Source organism: Saxophila tyrrhenica (assembly GCF_035928015.1).
Source record: "Saxophila tyrrhenica strain CCFEE 5935 chromosome Unknown scaffold_21, whole genome shotgun sequence".
NCBI classification, from domain to species: Eukaryota; Fungi; Ascomycota; class Dothideomycetes; order Mycosphaerellales; family Extremaceae; genus Saxophila; species Saxophila tyrrhenica.
The window spans coordinates 145,130-160,785 of NW_027041753.1; the positions used below are offsets into that span (position 1 = coordinate 145,130).

The 15,656-nt window shown below is 56.4% G+C and overlaps 6 protein-coding genes across 6 annotated transcripts; 4 read left to right on the forward strand and 2 right to left on the reverse strand.

The window, feature by feature from the left end:
• Positions 1-487: 487 nt before the first annotated feature.
• On the forward strand, positions 488-1,155 carry LTR77_010174 (uncharacterized protein; the record flags this gene model as incomplete). Its single annotated transcript, XM_064807397.1, has 2 exons — positions 488-694; positions 751-1,155. 2 exons carry the CDS (start codon positions 488-490, stop codon positions 1,153-1,155), a joined length of 612 nt encoding a protein of 203 aa, XP_064654411.1.
• Positions 1,156-1,672: 517 nt separating this feature from the next.
• LTR77_010175 (uncharacterized protein) lies at positions 1,673-3,525 on the reverse strand (the record flags this gene model as incomplete). Its single annotated transcript, XM_064807398.1, has 3 exons — positions 1,673-2,214; positions 2,274-2,867; positions 2,925-3,525. 3 exons carry the CDS (start codon positions 3,523-3,525, stop codon positions 1,673-1,675), a joined length of 1,737 nt encoding a protein of 578 aa, XP_064654412.1.
• Positions 3,526-4,078: 553 nt separating this feature from the next.
• LTR77_010176 (uncharacterized protein) lies at positions 4,079-5,611 on the forward strand (the record flags this gene model as incomplete). The annotated part of the gene is made up of 2 exons (XM_064807399.1): positions 4,079-4,099; positions 4,160-5,611. The coding sequence occupies 2 exons, from the start codon at positions 4,079-4,081 to the stop codon at positions 5,609-5,611; spliced, it is 1,473 nt and encodes a 490-aa protein (XP_064654413.1).
• A 510-nt stretch (positions 5,612-6,121) lies between these two features.
• Positions 6,122-7,657, forward strand: RSA4 (ribosome assembly; the record flags this gene model as incomplete). The annotated part of the gene is made up of 1 exon (XM_064807400.1): positions 6,122-7,657. The coding sequence occupies one exon, from the start codon at positions 6,122-6,124 to the stop codon at positions 7,655-7,657; it is 1,536 nt and encodes a 511-aa protein (XP_064654414.1).
• A 426-nt stretch (positions 7,658-8,083) lies between these two features.
• MSH4 (MutS protein msh4) lies at positions 8,084-10,888 on the forward strand (the record flags this gene model as incomplete). The annotated part of the gene is made up of 1 exon (XM_064807401.1): positions 8,084-10,888. One exon carries the CDS (start codon positions 8,084-8,086, stop codon positions 10,886-10,888), a length of 2,805 nt encoding a protein of 934 aa, XP_064654415.1.
• Positions 10,889-11,106: 218 nt separating this feature from the next.
• EIS1 (Eisosome assembly protein) lies at positions 11,107-14,813 on the reverse strand (the record flags this gene model as incomplete). Its single annotated transcript, XM_064807402.1, has 2 exons — positions 11,107-13,091; positions 13,151-14,813. 2 exons carry the CDS (start codon positions 14,811-14,813, stop codon positions 11,107-11,109), a joined length of 3,648 nt encoding a protein of 1,215 aa, XP_064654416.1.
• Between the last annotated feature and the right edge of the window lie 843 nt (positions 14,814-15,656).

Sequence of the window (15,656 nt, forward strand, 5' to 3'; positions counted from 1 at the left end):
TTCTGACGCCGGAGTTAGGGCTCGAAAATAACCACCGATTCGCGGCCCAAAGCACAGCCTCGAAAACCCCTGTCGTGGCGCAGGCCATTGAAACACCCTTCTTTCGACTTCACCTCCCACGGAACTTCCGTCGACTTTGAGGACACACAAACGTTCGCCAGATCTGCTGCATTGTGACAGCTTTTGGGACGTTGCATTTTACCAATTCGAGAACGATACGATCTGGGTGCGACGAATCGATCCTCGCCATGTTGTCCTATTAGCTTCGTGGAACTGAGCCTCATGCTTTGCTGCAGCCAAGGTCTCCCTCGTCCGAGCAGATCCGAACACGAAACCTGCAGAAGCACACCTTCAGCATCGCATAGCATACCTACACCTCATTCCCCATTTACATGTTTAGAACGTGTCTCTGAAATCTTTGATGCCGATGTTTCGGAGTGCAGCTCTAGCGTGATCTCAGTGGCACACCCGGCCGTACCCCGAAGCCATGGCTGCTTCGGTAGCGACAGCGTCATCGTCTGACACCATGACCGGCATGACAGACCCGTCACACAGCACACGCCGCCATCACAGGAACAAGAAAGGCTCGGACCCTTTCCTGGAGCTGGCAGCCGACGACGCGCCTACCGACAGGCCCTCGGTTGATGCGGCGCACGAGGGCGCGAGCGGCGACTCGACCTCGACGTTCGCTGATGTAGGTAGAGCCTCGTCGTCGTCCATCCGCTCGCTTGGCTTATGAGATCTCAATAGCTTGTACTCGCTCCACTCACGATGGTCTCGTTCCTCCTGTCGCTATTTCTGGTCGACCGGCAGCAACGAGCGTGGCGTCTGTCACAGCATTCAATAGCAAGCCACGAATCTCTGTGGTCACGCCTGACGCATCTGTCGTGGCTTGACCCACAGCCCTACCAGGACTACAGGAATAGCACCTGGCAGCGAGACGAGAGAGGAGCCTCGGCCCAGATGGTTCCTGAGCCTGCCTTCCAGAGATGGTACTCTCGAAAGAAGCATCGCGCCGTGGCCAAACTGGAGATCGGGGATGCACTCGAGATGAGGAAGACAGTTCTGCTCGGCCTGGCGGCTTCTTGGTTGGTAGGGCTCTTCGCGGTCTATCAAGCGGGTAGAGGCGTTTATGGCTTGCTCACACGACCCTGAGCCCTAATTGAGGGAGTCGTTGGAGCTCAACTCTAGTACCTCAGCTGTCAGTGAAAGCTTGCTTGGTTGATCACATGCACTTTATGACTTCTGCGTGGGTGTGATTCGAGCTGCAAGGAGCCATACCGTTGCAGCGCGGGATAGCTGTCCGGTATTTTGAGGATTATGGGCTCGGTTGTGTGGACACAATGCTTGCTTTGATAGTTGAGTGGAGTGGAATGGGGTTGTGCCAAAGATCGCTGAGATTGGTGCGGTGAAGTCGCCGCAGGGTTGTGAAAGTTCGACTAGCAATCCGCCAATCTGAAACGGAAGGAGCGATGCCGTGCCGACCTCATTTCATGTGAACATCACGAGAAGCGACGCAAGGAGGACCTAATTTGTTCTTTACACGATTGCGAGATTGTTGACTGAAGCAATAACTTCGCGTTCATGGGAAGGCCTACTCGGAAGTTCTCGCTCTTCGAATAACTACTGCTGCCCGTCATTGTCAACACGCCCAATCTAGTCCTCACGGTCCTCAGCCCTCTCCAACAGCACTCGGAAACTGGAACGTCATCTCACCATACTTCCCACCCCGAAAGCACGGCAACCACTCCTCCAACGCCATCTGGAACAGTCCCACCCCGGCATAGAACGGCTCCGTGCTGATCGGACTGCTGAACCCAACGGTGCTGAAGTTCTGGTGATTGACATCGCTCTCATTGAGTAATGCCCGCATATCGCTCACATGCACCATATCGCGGTACACCATCCCGAAGACGGTATCGCTGGGCGGCGCAACGTTGCACTCCGGAATCTTTTGCATGCTCGTGCGGTTCGGAGAGCCGACTTCGACGGAGGCTGGTGAGAGGGCTCGCCATGGGTCGTACTCGCCGGAGCTGAACATGGTGTTGGAAGGGTTCATGTGCCAGCCACCGTACTTGTTTGCCGCACTGACATTGGGCTGTGGAGGGAGGCCTTCCGGAAACGTTTCGTCGCAGTTGTGTTGGAAGCGCTCGAGCGAGATGAAGCGGGATTGGATCGTGTGTGGGTTCTCTGGGTTCCCGCGCTGGTAGTAGCCTGTAATCATTCCAAGTTAGCACGCTTCAAATCCGTCGTCTTCAATGGAAAGGTCTTACCATATTCAGAGCAGTATTGCCACATCCAGCTGTACCCCGTGATCGGATCACCCTCATATGGAACGCTATCATAGTCAATCTCAGCAATCCCGACTAGGAAAGCTTGCCATGCTCTGGGAATATTGTGGGCTTCCGCAAGGCCGGACTCAAAAGCAAGCGCTGGCGCCGTGCCGCCATTGTCTGTAGTCCGCACATGCGTCCGATTCTCGGTCTGCATGATATCGCAGAATGGCTGGACGGATGCTTCGAAGCCATAGTATTGGTAGAAACTTAGTGGAAGCAGAAGGTAGTTGCCAACGTCTGCATTCGACAGTTGTCTAGCTTCAGTTTTGTTGACAGATGACGGCTTCGACCCGCCAGGCGTCGACATGACTGCTGTGTAGAGTGCGATCTTCAGCTCGTCCTGCTCGGCCTTGGTCCCATTGGCCAGAATTGAGTCAACGTGGTATGTGATGGCTGTGTAGTCCGCGCTGCAGTTGCGAGTCATGCTCCGCTCTGCCTGGGCGTAGTATGTCCACATATCAACAGCCGCTTCGGTCGGCGCTGAGGAAGCCCAAGTGGCGTAGAAAGTCTCTGGATTGCGCACACGCATCACTGAAGGACACCACTGTTAGCACCAAACCGTCCTGATCGAAAATGCCTGACACTCACTGGCACCTCTGATACCTGGATAGCTTCCACCAAGCCACACCCATGGTGTGGTTTCTGGCTTCAGCTCGTCCCAACAGTGCTCCAGCCCCGGCGGCTCGAAGTGATGCGCAAAGTAGACTGGATCCTGCAACGCTTGCTCGGTCGTGAGATACTTGTAAGCATCGTACCCGCCCTCTGCCATCCCATCTGCATTCATGGGGAACGGGAAGCTACCATGACCGGCATCGCCGTAGAACCTATGCTCGGAGAGAACCGCCAGTCCGTTGAACATCCGCGCCAGCGTCATGACGCTACTAGGCCCGGAAGCCTCATAGAGGAAGTACGGGACCAATGGATGGGCAGATTGCTCGCCAGCGTCGAAATAAAAGACTGGGCCGCCCGGAGAGTAGTACTTCGAGTTTACCCAGAACCGGTTGGAGAACGTCCGGTTGTCGTTGTCATTGTAGTGGTCAATTGGGATATATATGTGTTCGGCCGGGTAGTCCTTCGGGTTGATCGACACATGCTCTTCTCGACTTAAGTAAGAAGGCAGGCGAACCTGCTGGTATGCCAAGGTGATTGTGATGAAAGCAGAGAAGGCAAATATGCTTGGGATATGCATCGTGACCAGCAGTTGCGAACAAGTCAAGTTGAAGGAAACATACACGAGGTACTGCCGTATACTTTACCACGCCATGCGTCTGAACGACATCATTCTTCCTCGCTATCGATGATAAAACTCTTGGTATCTCACCTTCCCCATTGAGCGATACTGGCCGAGGGTGTCTCCAAGCGGCCAGGCAACACGCAAGGCAGATGCCATGGTAGTGGCATATAAGTGGTGCGTACTCTCGCGGACTCGATCAATCGCTGTGACGCCTGGTCCCTTATCATTTCGCAAGGTCGTCTGATTGATAGTTGGTGGTATGAGGTATGAGGTATGAGGTGTCTGGTCATCTGTTAAAATGTCGAGACAGAAGTGAGTGCGGCGACTCCCCCTGGCGCCGAACCACGCTAACAAAATGCGGGATGCAGATTCTAAAAACAGCCTTGTGCCTTCTGAGGATTTGACGTGCAGACGCTGAAACATCGACATCCTCTTCAGACACGCGCGAACACCTCCTGACCTTCCGTTCCATACGCGCCTGTTATATAGGAGCGCTTCCGCTGCCGCCATGGTTTCCTTCCAATGCGAGGTATATGGGACCCTCCACACCGTGTGCGCCGAAGAAACCTGTTTGTTGACTTTACCTTAGGCTTGCGGCGACGTCCTGACCAAGAAGTCTCTCGACAAACATAGGAACCAATGTAGAGGCGCATCGTTCAGCTGCATCGATTGCATGGTGCACTTCCACGGCACCGACTACCGATCACATACAAGCTGCATCAGCGAGGCGCAAAAGGTGCAGGGCTCGTTGTACCGGGAGAAGAGCAAGAAGGGTGATAAGGGCAGGTCGATGCCCGGTAGCTGGAATTCAGACCCAATGGTGCCACAGCGAGCATACGTCGAAGATGCGCCGGATGGAGGCGATGATTCGCAGGCAGTGGCCATAGTGGATGTGCCTCCAAGGGCACCAACACCTCCTACTGCGGCGCAAGACCTACCAGAGAACGTCAACGTGTTCGACTTTTTGGTGACTGAGGAGACGCCTAATGGCGCCAGAAATAAGATCAGCGCGCCAGAACCAAGACGTGAAATCAAGCAGTCTGTCCACTACCCGAATGGCGACTCGCAGTACAGTCACTACGCAACGGATGGCTCGCAGTTCTCTCAAACAGGCTTCTCATACGGTGATGGTCCACTGGAACCATCCTTCGCGCGCTACGACTCATGGCAGAACTTGACCGACTCTCAGCAGTCGCACAACCTCATGCCACCTCCCGCATACGTTACGCCTGCGCCAAAAGAGAGCAGACGACATACCAAAGACAGACCTACCATCGAGAAGAGCGATAAGAAGCGCAAGCGAGGGCATGTCGAGGAGTTGGACCTGTCGTCCACTACCAAGCGTCCATCCTCGCGCGACCAGATGATGATAGATGCGCCAACAGAAGGGAGGAATGGCAGAGTGCTGCATTCTGGTCTCACCGGCGGGCTGAACAAACTCATCACGGATCCTGAGTTCCTTGAAGATCGCATCGACGCCGGGCCGACACCTATCTTGAGTCCTGTCAAGCGATCAAAAAGAGGCGAAGCAGACGCCGACAAGAAGAGCCGACGCACGTCAAGCTACGTATCTTACGGCACAACGACTTCTAAAGGTTCCTCAAAACACGCAGAAGACAAGCAAGACCGCTCTCGCGACAGCAAATACCACGACGACAAGCAACGCCGCCGCGCAAGCCCGGATCGCAGCTACCACGATGATCGCCATCGCTCCCGCCGACAGCGTGAATCGCTTTCATCAGACGACCGGCCTCGCGCGAAACACATGAAAGCTATCGAGTACCCCGACCGCCCCTCCTCAGTCCAGCCGAACGCGACGAATCAGCTCGTCAGCTACACTTCCCGCCCGGACCTGTTCTTGTCATTCATCAACAAGGGACCTGATAGCGATCGCGGCTGCTCGATCAACAAGGTGTTGAAGCGATATCACCGGGAGCGTGGCGTTCGAAGTACCGACGAGAAGGAAGACGAGGATAAGGAGTTGTGGAAGTCGTTGAGATTGAGGAGGAATGACCGTGGGGAGATTGTGCTGTTCTTCTAGCTGGCTGGGCTTCTTGCTACGATACGGGTGTGGTGGTCTGCTTGAGTGTTGTCAGTTGGGTCCGAGGACAGTGCAGCTTAATGTGTGGTTATTTCTTGATGACTGGACGATGCCATGGCGAAACGGATTTGGCGCAAAGTATGGCGTCTTTATGTAATGCTGTAGCAGTATGAAGGCCTGGTGCCGACTTTTCACGATTTTCCTTGACTGCCTTGCCTGTCCACTGCACCGCAGTGTGACTTACCTATTCTTCGTCCCGAAGTGATACCACTCTCAGCACTCAAAAATCCACACTACACCACTTCCCCCCTTCCTCCTCGAAGCCCTTCTCTTTCCACCGCTCCAAGCCGAGGTTGCGCCGGCGTGCTTCGATCGGGGGAGTAGAACTAGCCACAGCCAATCTTCGGCGCGAGTCAGGTTTCAAGAAATTCTGAGATCACCTCAAAGATCTGCTCTCAAGTTGTCGAGGCCTCTTCATCGACCCAGTCGCACCCCAGAACAGCAGACAAAATGGCGACCGTCCTCCCCCCACCGTCAAAACGGCAAAAGACCGCTGCAGCCGCAAAAGCACGAGAACCCGTCACCGCACCTACACCACCACCCGAAGCCTCAGTCCGAGTCCAGTTCCGCGACAGCGACACCAACGCTTCGCAGGGACCAGTCGTCAGTGTCTCGCTCGCTGATCTCAGACCCAACAACCTCTCTCTCCTCCTCAACAGCCTGCTCGGTAGGACAGACCCATCCGAGCGCCTTCCCTACCGCTTCCTTAATCCTTTGGGCGATGGCGAGTTCAGCCAGGAGAAGGTAATTCAGGCGTATCTGGATGGGGTGGCGACGACGGAGTTGCAGCTTGATATCCCTTGTAGAGCAGAGGCGGTGTTTAAGGTCAAGGCTGTGACAAGGTGTTCGGCGAGTATTAGTGGGCATGGGGAGGCTATCCTGGCGACTGCGTTTTCGCTGGCGACGTCTTCGAGGTTGGCGACTGGAAGTGGAGATAAGACTGCGCGGATATGGGATTGTGAGACGGGGACGCCGGTGCATACGTTGAAGGGGCATACGGGGTGGGTGTTGGCCGTGGCGTGGTCGCCAGATGATGGTATACTGGCGACTGGGAGTATGGACAACACGGTGCGGCTGTGGGATCCGGTGAAGGGCACGCCGCTTGGGGGAGCGCTGAAGGGACACACGAAATGGATCACGAGCATATCTTGGGAGCCCTACCACCTGCGAGAGCCAGGCCGGCCACGGCTTGCTTCTGCATCGAAAGACTACACGATCCGAGTATGGGACGCTGTGAGCCAGCACACTGATATGGCGCTCACGGGACACAAGGGCAATGTGTCATGCGTCAAGTGGGGTGGCGCTGGTTTGATCTATTCGGCCTCGCACGACAGGACGGTGAAGATCTGGGACTCGAAGTCAGGCACATTGGTTCAGACACTCAACGCACACGCACATTGGGTGAACCACCTTGCGCTCTCGACGGACTTCGTGCTTCGGACGGGCTTCTATGACTACAAGGGCAAGAGTACAGTGCCGGAGACTACAGAAGGGAAGCGGAAGAAGGCGAAGGAGAGGTACGATGCAGCGACCGCCGGAGCAGGTGGTATCGAGCGTTTGGTCACGGCAAGTGACGACTGCACCATGTACCTCTGGGAGCCTTCGCGGTCAACAAAGCCGCTGCAACGGATGGTTGGCCATCAAAAGCAAGTCAACCACGTCACCTTCTCACCCGACGGTGCGCTCATTGCGTCCGCCGGCTTCGACAACCACATCAAACTCTGGTCCGCATCGGATGGGAAGTTCTTGAGCACTCTGCGAGGTCATGTTGCGCCAGTATACCAGTGTGCGTTCTCGCCGGACTGCCGACTGTTGGTCAGTGCATCGAAGGATACGACGCTGAAGGCTTGGGATGTACGGACAGGGACGCTGAAGGAGAATCTACCTGGTCATGAAGACGAGGTGTTTGCGGTTGACTGGGCGCCGGACGGCGAGAGGGTGGGGAGTGGAGGGCAGGATAAGGCGGTGAAGATATGGCGGAACTGAGGTCAACTACAGGTATGGACCCAGTCCGTCTATTAAATGGCGATGAATTCTCGCTACGCCGTTGCGCTGCTGCGCTGTATGATTGCGAGCTGCTCCCTGCATAGGGTACGGCCGACTCCTAGGTCTACCTGAAGGATGCGGAAAGCCTGGACTGTTGGGATAGTGGCTGGGCCGGTCATTGCTGAAGCACTCGCAAACGCGCACGCGAATACCTATCGTATGTGAGTGCTCTGCCGCAGGAGAAGTAGATCCGGTAACAGAGAGCCATTCCGCCACATAAGTAGGTGATGTACTTCGCGACCAGATTTGGAAGGCACGACTTGACACGAGGCAAGACCACGGCAACTTTAATTTGACTTCACCTCTTCCAACGCTTCACTCTCAACCATTCTTGGAGGTATCACATATAACACAATCACCGGCTTCATGGCGCCACTTTCTCGTGCGTCGACGCCGTACAGTACCGGCACGACAGGATACAGAGCCAGCACCACGACTCGCAACGGGAACCGAATCAGCACCTCGAACCAGCTCGCGAGCACCTCCAACCCCTTCTATACCACTGGCGAGTATGCAACCGCCGCCTCCCGCCCACGTCCTGGCGCTCGCAGCGTGGGCCGGCCGAGCACCGCCAGACCTAGAACAGGCGTGTCCACACTCGGTATCGAGAATCAGGAGATCGTCTGTGCAGTCAGCGAGTCCCGTGGCATCTCACCCACGGTCGGTCTTGCCTTCATCAACCTCGACACGGCTGAAGCGGTATTAAGCCAGATCTGCGACAGCCAGACGTACGTCCGGACGATCCACAAACTCACTGTCTTCAACCCTACCAACATCTTAATTGTGTCTTCGGCAAGCCAGCCAAAGTCGAAGCTTTTCTCCATCATTGAGGACAGTCTGGATGACATCGGCAGCAACATGACTCTACTTGATCGCAGGTACTGGGCGGAGACCACCGGCATCGAGTACATCCAACAATTAGCCTTCACTGAGGACGTCGAATCCATCAAGACGGCCGTGAGTGGCAACTACTACGCCGTCTGCTGCTTTGCGGCCGTGCTCAAGTATGTCGAGCTCGGCATGAGCAAGACATTCCCGATGCGGTCGCTGCGCATCAAGTATGAGCCATCGGAAGGCTCGATGATGATTGATCTGTCCACCATGCATTCTCTTGAGCTTGTTCAGAACCTGCACGACGCCAAATCCAAGGACTGCCTCTTTGGCCTGCTCAATGAGACGCTGACGCCCATGGGAAGCCGGCTGTTGAGGAGCAATGTCTTGCAACCACTGACAAGCCCCGAGACGCTCAACACTCGCTACGAGGCGCTGGAAGAGCTCAGCACCAAAGAAGAGATGTTCTTCGCCGTCCGGCAAGCTCTGAAGCCCTTCCTCGACGCAGACAAGATCCTCACCCAACTCATCCTGGTGCCGGTGCAGACAACACTGATCGACATTGAGCAAGCCATCAACAATGTCATCATGCTCAAGCAGTTCGTTGACCTCATCAAGCCTGTCTTCGAAGCACTCGTCGGTGTTCGTTCGCCCATGCTAGAGGAGATTCGCCGGCTATGTGCGACTGAGAACACCGAGCTGATCCAAGAGCTCATCAATGAAGTCATCAATGAGGATACCACCTACGCGAAGCAGCCGCTGGACTTGCGCAACCAACGCACCTATGCAGTCAAGTCTGGCGTGAACGGACTATTGGATGTCGCACGTCAGACGTATAATGAGGCGATGCAAGATGCCTTTCAGCACATGGATAATCTGGCAGAAGAGCACTCAATGGCCATTCAGAAGAAGTACGAGCATGGACGTCAATTCTACTTCCGCATAAAGGAAGAGGAGCTGGCGAGCAGAGACTTGCCAGCGATATTCATCAACGTCGTGCGCAAGAAAGGGTGGATCGAGTGCCAGACGCTGGACCTGGCTAAACGCAGCCAGAAAACCGTGGACTCCCATACTGAAGTGCTCAATATGAGTGACAAGACGGTTCAACAGCTCATAGGCAGTGTACGAGAGCACATGTCAGTCCTCTTCAAGATCTGCGAGGGTATTGCAATGCTCGATATGCTTGCCTCCTTCGCCCAAGTGGTCACAAGTCAAGACTACGTCCGCCCACTCATCTCTGAAACTCTCGCCATCAAAGGTGGACGACATCCGATCAGAGAAAAGATCCACAACACCAAATTCATCCCCAACGACGTCTACGCCACCCAGCAAACCCGCTTCCAAATTATCACCGGCTGCAACATGTCCGGCAAAAGCACCTACATCCGCTCGGTCGCCTTAGTGAGCGTCATGGCGCAAGTTGGCTGCTTCGTGCCAGCGCAGTACGCCGCTCTACCCATCATCCGCCAGCTCTTCGCCCGTGTGTCCATGGACGACAACATCGAAGCCAACGTCTCAACCTTCGCAGCCGAGATGCGTGAAACTGCTTTCATCCTCCGCAACATCGACCGGCACAGCATGGCTATTATTGATGAGCTTGGACGAGGCACCAGCACGCGAGACGGCCTTGCTATCGCCATCAGTATCGCCGAAGCACTTGTCAGAAGCAGAGCGCTGGTGTGGTTCGCCACGCACTTCCGCGACCTCGCCAAAATCCTTTCCGAGCGCAACGGTGTCGTCAATTTGCACCTCGCGGTCGACATGAGCGAAAAGAGCAAGATGGAGATGCTCTACCGTATCGCCAGCGGAGCGGAGAAAGAAGAACACTACGGTCTCAAACTCGCTCGTGTCGTTCCACTCCCTCCGGATGTGGTCGAGCACGCCGAGCACGTCGCCTTGACTCTGGAGCAGCAGGCAAGAGAGAAGAAGGCGCAAGGTCCAGCTATTGTTCAAGCGAGGCGGAGGAAGTTGATGCTGAATCTAAAAGAGCATCTGGGCCAAGCGAAGGACTCGAAGATGGATACCGAGACGTTGCGGCAGTGGCTGCGGGAGTTGCAGGCGGAATTTGTGAAGCAGATGCTTGCGTTGGATGAGGAGGGTGGGGATCGGCATGGAAGTGTGGCTGGGACTGGAGAGAAGAGTATTGTCGATGATGATCAGCATGCGGATATGGATGTTGAGAACCGACGACCTTTCAACCCTGAGCTGGTGGATCGGGAGCTGGAGCAGTACCTTCAGGAACAGACCTGGCTCAGCAGTGATGGCATTCAGCAGGAAGACGCGGATGTCCAAGTCGCGAGATCTCGCGAGCAGAGCGAGGAGATGCTTATGGACTACTAACCACATGCTTAACCATCTCACCTTTGTTTGCTACACGACCGCAATCTCGATGACAAAGGTGAAAACGACCATTTTACTACAGATAACGCAACACAGATATCATAACACGCCCAATATCCCAGATCCCATCCCTCACTTCCCATCCAATCCAGTAACCCACCCATTACATCCCTCCCCATTCCCCCTCCCTCATTGCCTTTCAGTACACCAAGTATACCCTACAAATCCTCCGAAAACCTGCTCCTCGCAGGGCTCCCCTCACTCTTCCCCTGCGCGGCAAAAGCCGGCGGCGGCGCCAGGCTCTCGTCGAAATGATCCCGCGCTTCTTCAAACTGCTCCTCATTGCTCGTCGTCTGCTCCACCGGCGCGCCAGTGCCCGCGCCAGCTGTTGTCGCCATGCCACGGCCCAGTGCCGTCACGCGCTCCCCTCCCCTTCCGCGCGAGAAATCCTCTTCCTCCGCTCCGCTCGAACTCACATCGTCCAAATCCCGGGACGAGTTGGCGTGGCGCCGGAAGCTGGAGGGGCTGGCGGCGCGTTCTTCGACTGCTGCGTCGCCGGGTCCTGAGGGGAGGTCCGGGGTTTCGACTGCTGTTCCGGCGGAGGTTGTGGGCGCCGGGGTTGTTGTGTCGGAGGGTTTGGGCTCGGCTGCGCTGGTGGTCGTGGTGGCTTCGCCGGCGGGCGGGGGTCGGGAGTTGGAGAAGCTGGTTGAAGGATGTTTCGACGTTGACGTCGAAGGCTGCGATTTGTGCAGTCTCCCGCCGCTGCTACTGCTGGGGGTGGTCTCCGGTTTGGACGACTTGTTGCTGCGGAATTTGCTGAAGAAGCCGCGGACGCCCTTTTTCTCTTTATCCTCCGCTGGCTCTGCTTCTTTCCGCTCAGTCGTCGTCGATGGGCCGGTTGCCACTGCCGGCGATGGCGCTGCTTTGGTGTCGGTGGTCTCTTTCGTTGGCTCAACGGCAGGCGTAGCAGCTTTTTCACCAGCCACAGGAGCAGCCGGCTCATCCTTCGCAGGCGCCGGCGTCGGATCAACCACCACCGCCCGATCCTTCTCTGGCGTCTCCGTCTGCGCCTGCACGGGCTGCGCAGACGTCGCGGTCCCCACAAACGCACTCTCATCATCACTCGACACCATCTCATCGTCCGCTTCAGACGAAGAACTACTATCCGGGATCCTAGAAATATGCCTCTCCAGATCCGGGCGCCCCGAAGTCCCAGCCGGGCCGGCGAAGGTGTAGTCGCCGGTGTGTTCGGCGCTCGTGACGGGGTGCAATGCGGGTCGCTGGGCCAAGTCATCCTCGACGTCTGCGCCGTTGTCGTGGCTCTTGCTGCGTTCGGCACCGAGAGAGCCGGCGGCGATGATGCCGCCCAGTGCTGCGATCTCAGAGTCTTCGTGGCCGGGTGTCGGGCCGCTGGTTGTGATGGCTGGGACTTCTCTGTCTTCAACGGCCTCTCCAGCTTCGGATGATGCGAGTGAAGACTCCCCGCTGAGGTCGGAAGCATGGTCGATCCACCGCACGGGAACCTCAGGGTGCTCTTGCTCGACGCCAGCCGGTGGTGGGGAGTGAGAATGTTCCGGTTCATGCGCCATGTCGACGGTAGGGAGAGGAGAGATCTCTGGCAGGACGGGAGCCGTGCTGCTCACATCATGCTCACCGCTCGTCCGCTCAGGTTCGTAGCTGCCACCAGCAAGCGTGCCGTCATTCTTTCCAGTAACGATGTCCTTCGTACTGACGTTGTCCTTTTCAGGCACGGCTTCGCTTCCCACGACGGCGGCGGCAACAGCACCGCCAGACAGAGCAGCGATACCTGCGACCGGCATGTTCGTGTCATCGTCATGCTTCTCGCTCTCTTCTACCGTTGCCCTCTCGCCAGGCTGCGGGATGGCGCTGCTTTCGGTGGTTGTCTTCTTCTCGTCACCGCCGTGCTTCTTAAGCCTGTTGGCGATGCGATCGAACATGCCACGTCCCGACTTCTCCTTCGTCGTTTCGTTCGTCTTGGTCGGCTCGAGCTCTCTCTCTTTGGTCTCGTCATCATGAGCGGGCTCATTGTCATCTTCGCCGGCAGCAGCAGCAGCTTCGTCGCGCTTGTACTCGCGACTTTTGCGTTGCTCCATCGACTTGCGGTTCTTCGCCTCTTCCTTTTCTGCGCGCTGGGCAGCCTTACGCTCATCCTTCTCTCGCTTGGCAGCAGCTTTGTCTTGCTCTGTTTCGAATTGTCAGCATACGAAACAACGTCGTCGTCTTCTCGGATCTCAGACTCACCCTTAATCCTCTTAAACTCGGCCTTCTGCTCACTACTCCGCATCTTCTCCTCCATCCTCTCCGTCTCCTGCCTATCCCTCTGAACCCTAAACTCCTCATCTCTCGCCCTCTTCTTCTCCGCCGTATCATTCAGCTCATCCAACGTCGGCTTCAGCCTCGCCGCCGCAATGGCATTGATATCCGCATCATCCATGTACTTCCCACCCCCAATATGCGTCTTGCCCGGGTGACGCTCGCGATCGACACGGTCACGCTCCGCCTTCTCCCGCGCCTTGGTCTCCCACTCGTCCATCATGGCTTGCGTGGGCTTGCCGGTCTCCATAAACATCTTGTTATCCATGGAGCTCATCTGGGCGTGGACGCGCTTCTCAGCGGCAGCCATCAGTTTGGCGCGATCTTCTGTGCGTTGCTTGTCGGAGACGGTGTTGCTGGCGGTGTTGAGTTGCGACATCTGACGGCGGATGCGCTGGGCTTGGACCTCGTCGTCCGAGTCGCTGTCATTTGAGAGCCGTCGGCCGCGGCCTTCGCTGGCGGCGCGTTTGCGGTCGCCTCCGTTGCGGTCGCCTGGGACGCTGCTGCGCATGGAGCGGCGGGACTTGCGTTGTGATTTGCTGGGGTAGCCGTAGTATTCCCAGTACTTTCCTGCCTCCATTTCCTTGTCGACCTTAGCGAGGCGCTCCTGTGCGAGCTTATGCGCTGCGTCCTGGAGGTGGATGTAGCGCATAGCCTCCTCGCGGAGGTTGGGGTTGGTTGTTACGGCGGAGGCATTGCGAGTGTGCGCCGTTCGAGCTCCGGCGGCGCCAACATTGGGCTGGTCATCGTCGTGCAAGCTGGATGTTTCTGGGTCAACCTCGCCACGCTTCTGGACGACATAGAGTGACTTCGCGAAAGAAGCTGCAGAGGCGTGTAGAGCTGCTTGATGTCTTTGCTCGTCGATGTCTTCCTGATACTGGATATGAGGGTCCTCCTTCAGCAGATTGCGGTCGAAGTTCGCATTCCCAATTCGAGCTGCCTGATTTGCGTCCGAGTTCCAGCCGTCGGTAGTGTTTCTCACAGAAGCGCGATGCGAGACTGTAGCCGCATTAAGCGCATTGCGTGATGGATTCTGACTGTCCGGGTACTTTGAGGGTGCAGACACCGGCATACTCCCCGCTCTCTGCCTTCCCAGCGATTTGGTCGCAGCCAGAAGGGAGTTGTTTCTACCGACATCCGTATGGCCGCGGTCTAACTCAGGACTCAATCCTTTCCTTTGCATAGCAAGAGTCGCAGCTGAATGTCCAGCGGAGCTCGGTGTGGCCTCCCACAGGTCAAGCTTGCCTCCATTCTTAGCCGCGAGAAGAGCGGCCTTTGAACCTGCCGTCGACTGCTCAGGCTGCCACAATTCCTGCATGCGGTAGTCTTTGCTCATGGTTGCAGCTTTTCCTGCATCCGCGCTGGACAGGCCGCCTCTGCTGGGGAAGGAGGGCAGGTCTTGAGCATTTGCGTAGCGCATTGAGGTCGCGGCGCTCTTTGAGGACAGTCGGCCATCACTCCCCAGCGGCGACTCTTTCTCGCGAGTGGCGTACAAGGCGGCGGTCGAGGCAGCTGCGGATAGTTGGTCTTTGCGTTCATGGACCGACGGGTCCGGACATATGTCGCCCTGCGGCGCTGTTGTTGTGGACATGGTTTTGTTTCGCGTCCCGCGCGGGGGGTCCGAGGTGACGTCGATGCGCGAAGTCGTCTGGCTGATGCAACTGGTCGTGTCGGTATCAAATGGCCTTTCCCGATACGCTGGGGGGGGGGGGGGGTATTGAAATTTGCTGTGTTCGATTTGGAAGAGGTGAAAGTGGCTGAAGCAAGAGAGGAGAGTCGGAGAGCATGAGCTGGGCACAAGCCAACTACGTCAGTGATCTTCCGCGGCGCAAAGATCGACACAACGACGCCAGGATTTAATTGCACCACCTACCTTATTTCGACCGCAGGTGTTCGACAGCAACTATTTGGTAGAAGTATGGTGCGCTGTCACAAGTCATCGTATACTAGAGAAAGCATTGGGCGGACGAAAAACACACGTTGCTCATCTGAATCTCTCATCTCGAGCATCGGCGTATACCGAGCGAACGGGCAGCTACATCATACCCTCCACCGTGCTGGATCCCTGCCGGCGCCGTCGAGGTCTAGACCGCATCCCGCAGATCATGTAGTTCTCGAGGACAGAGAGGAGAGAGTTGTATAGCAACTTTCTTCCAACACATGTGGCCACCCTGCATATTTTTGAGGGACGGAGAGCTCCTAAGCGGCCGTCGGTGATGTATATTGTGGCTGCAGTGATCTGCACAAGGAGTATAGATTAACACGCTCCGTTGCGGAGGCGGTCTGGACTTGGATCAATGCTGCTGTTTTATTCTCAGTCGTAGCTATCTCTATCAGGAGAACAGATCGCAGCTAACCTCACGATATAACGAATACCATCCGCCCGTCCACTCTTGAGGGGACAGTACCCGGCTTACAGCCAACTTGGAACGCG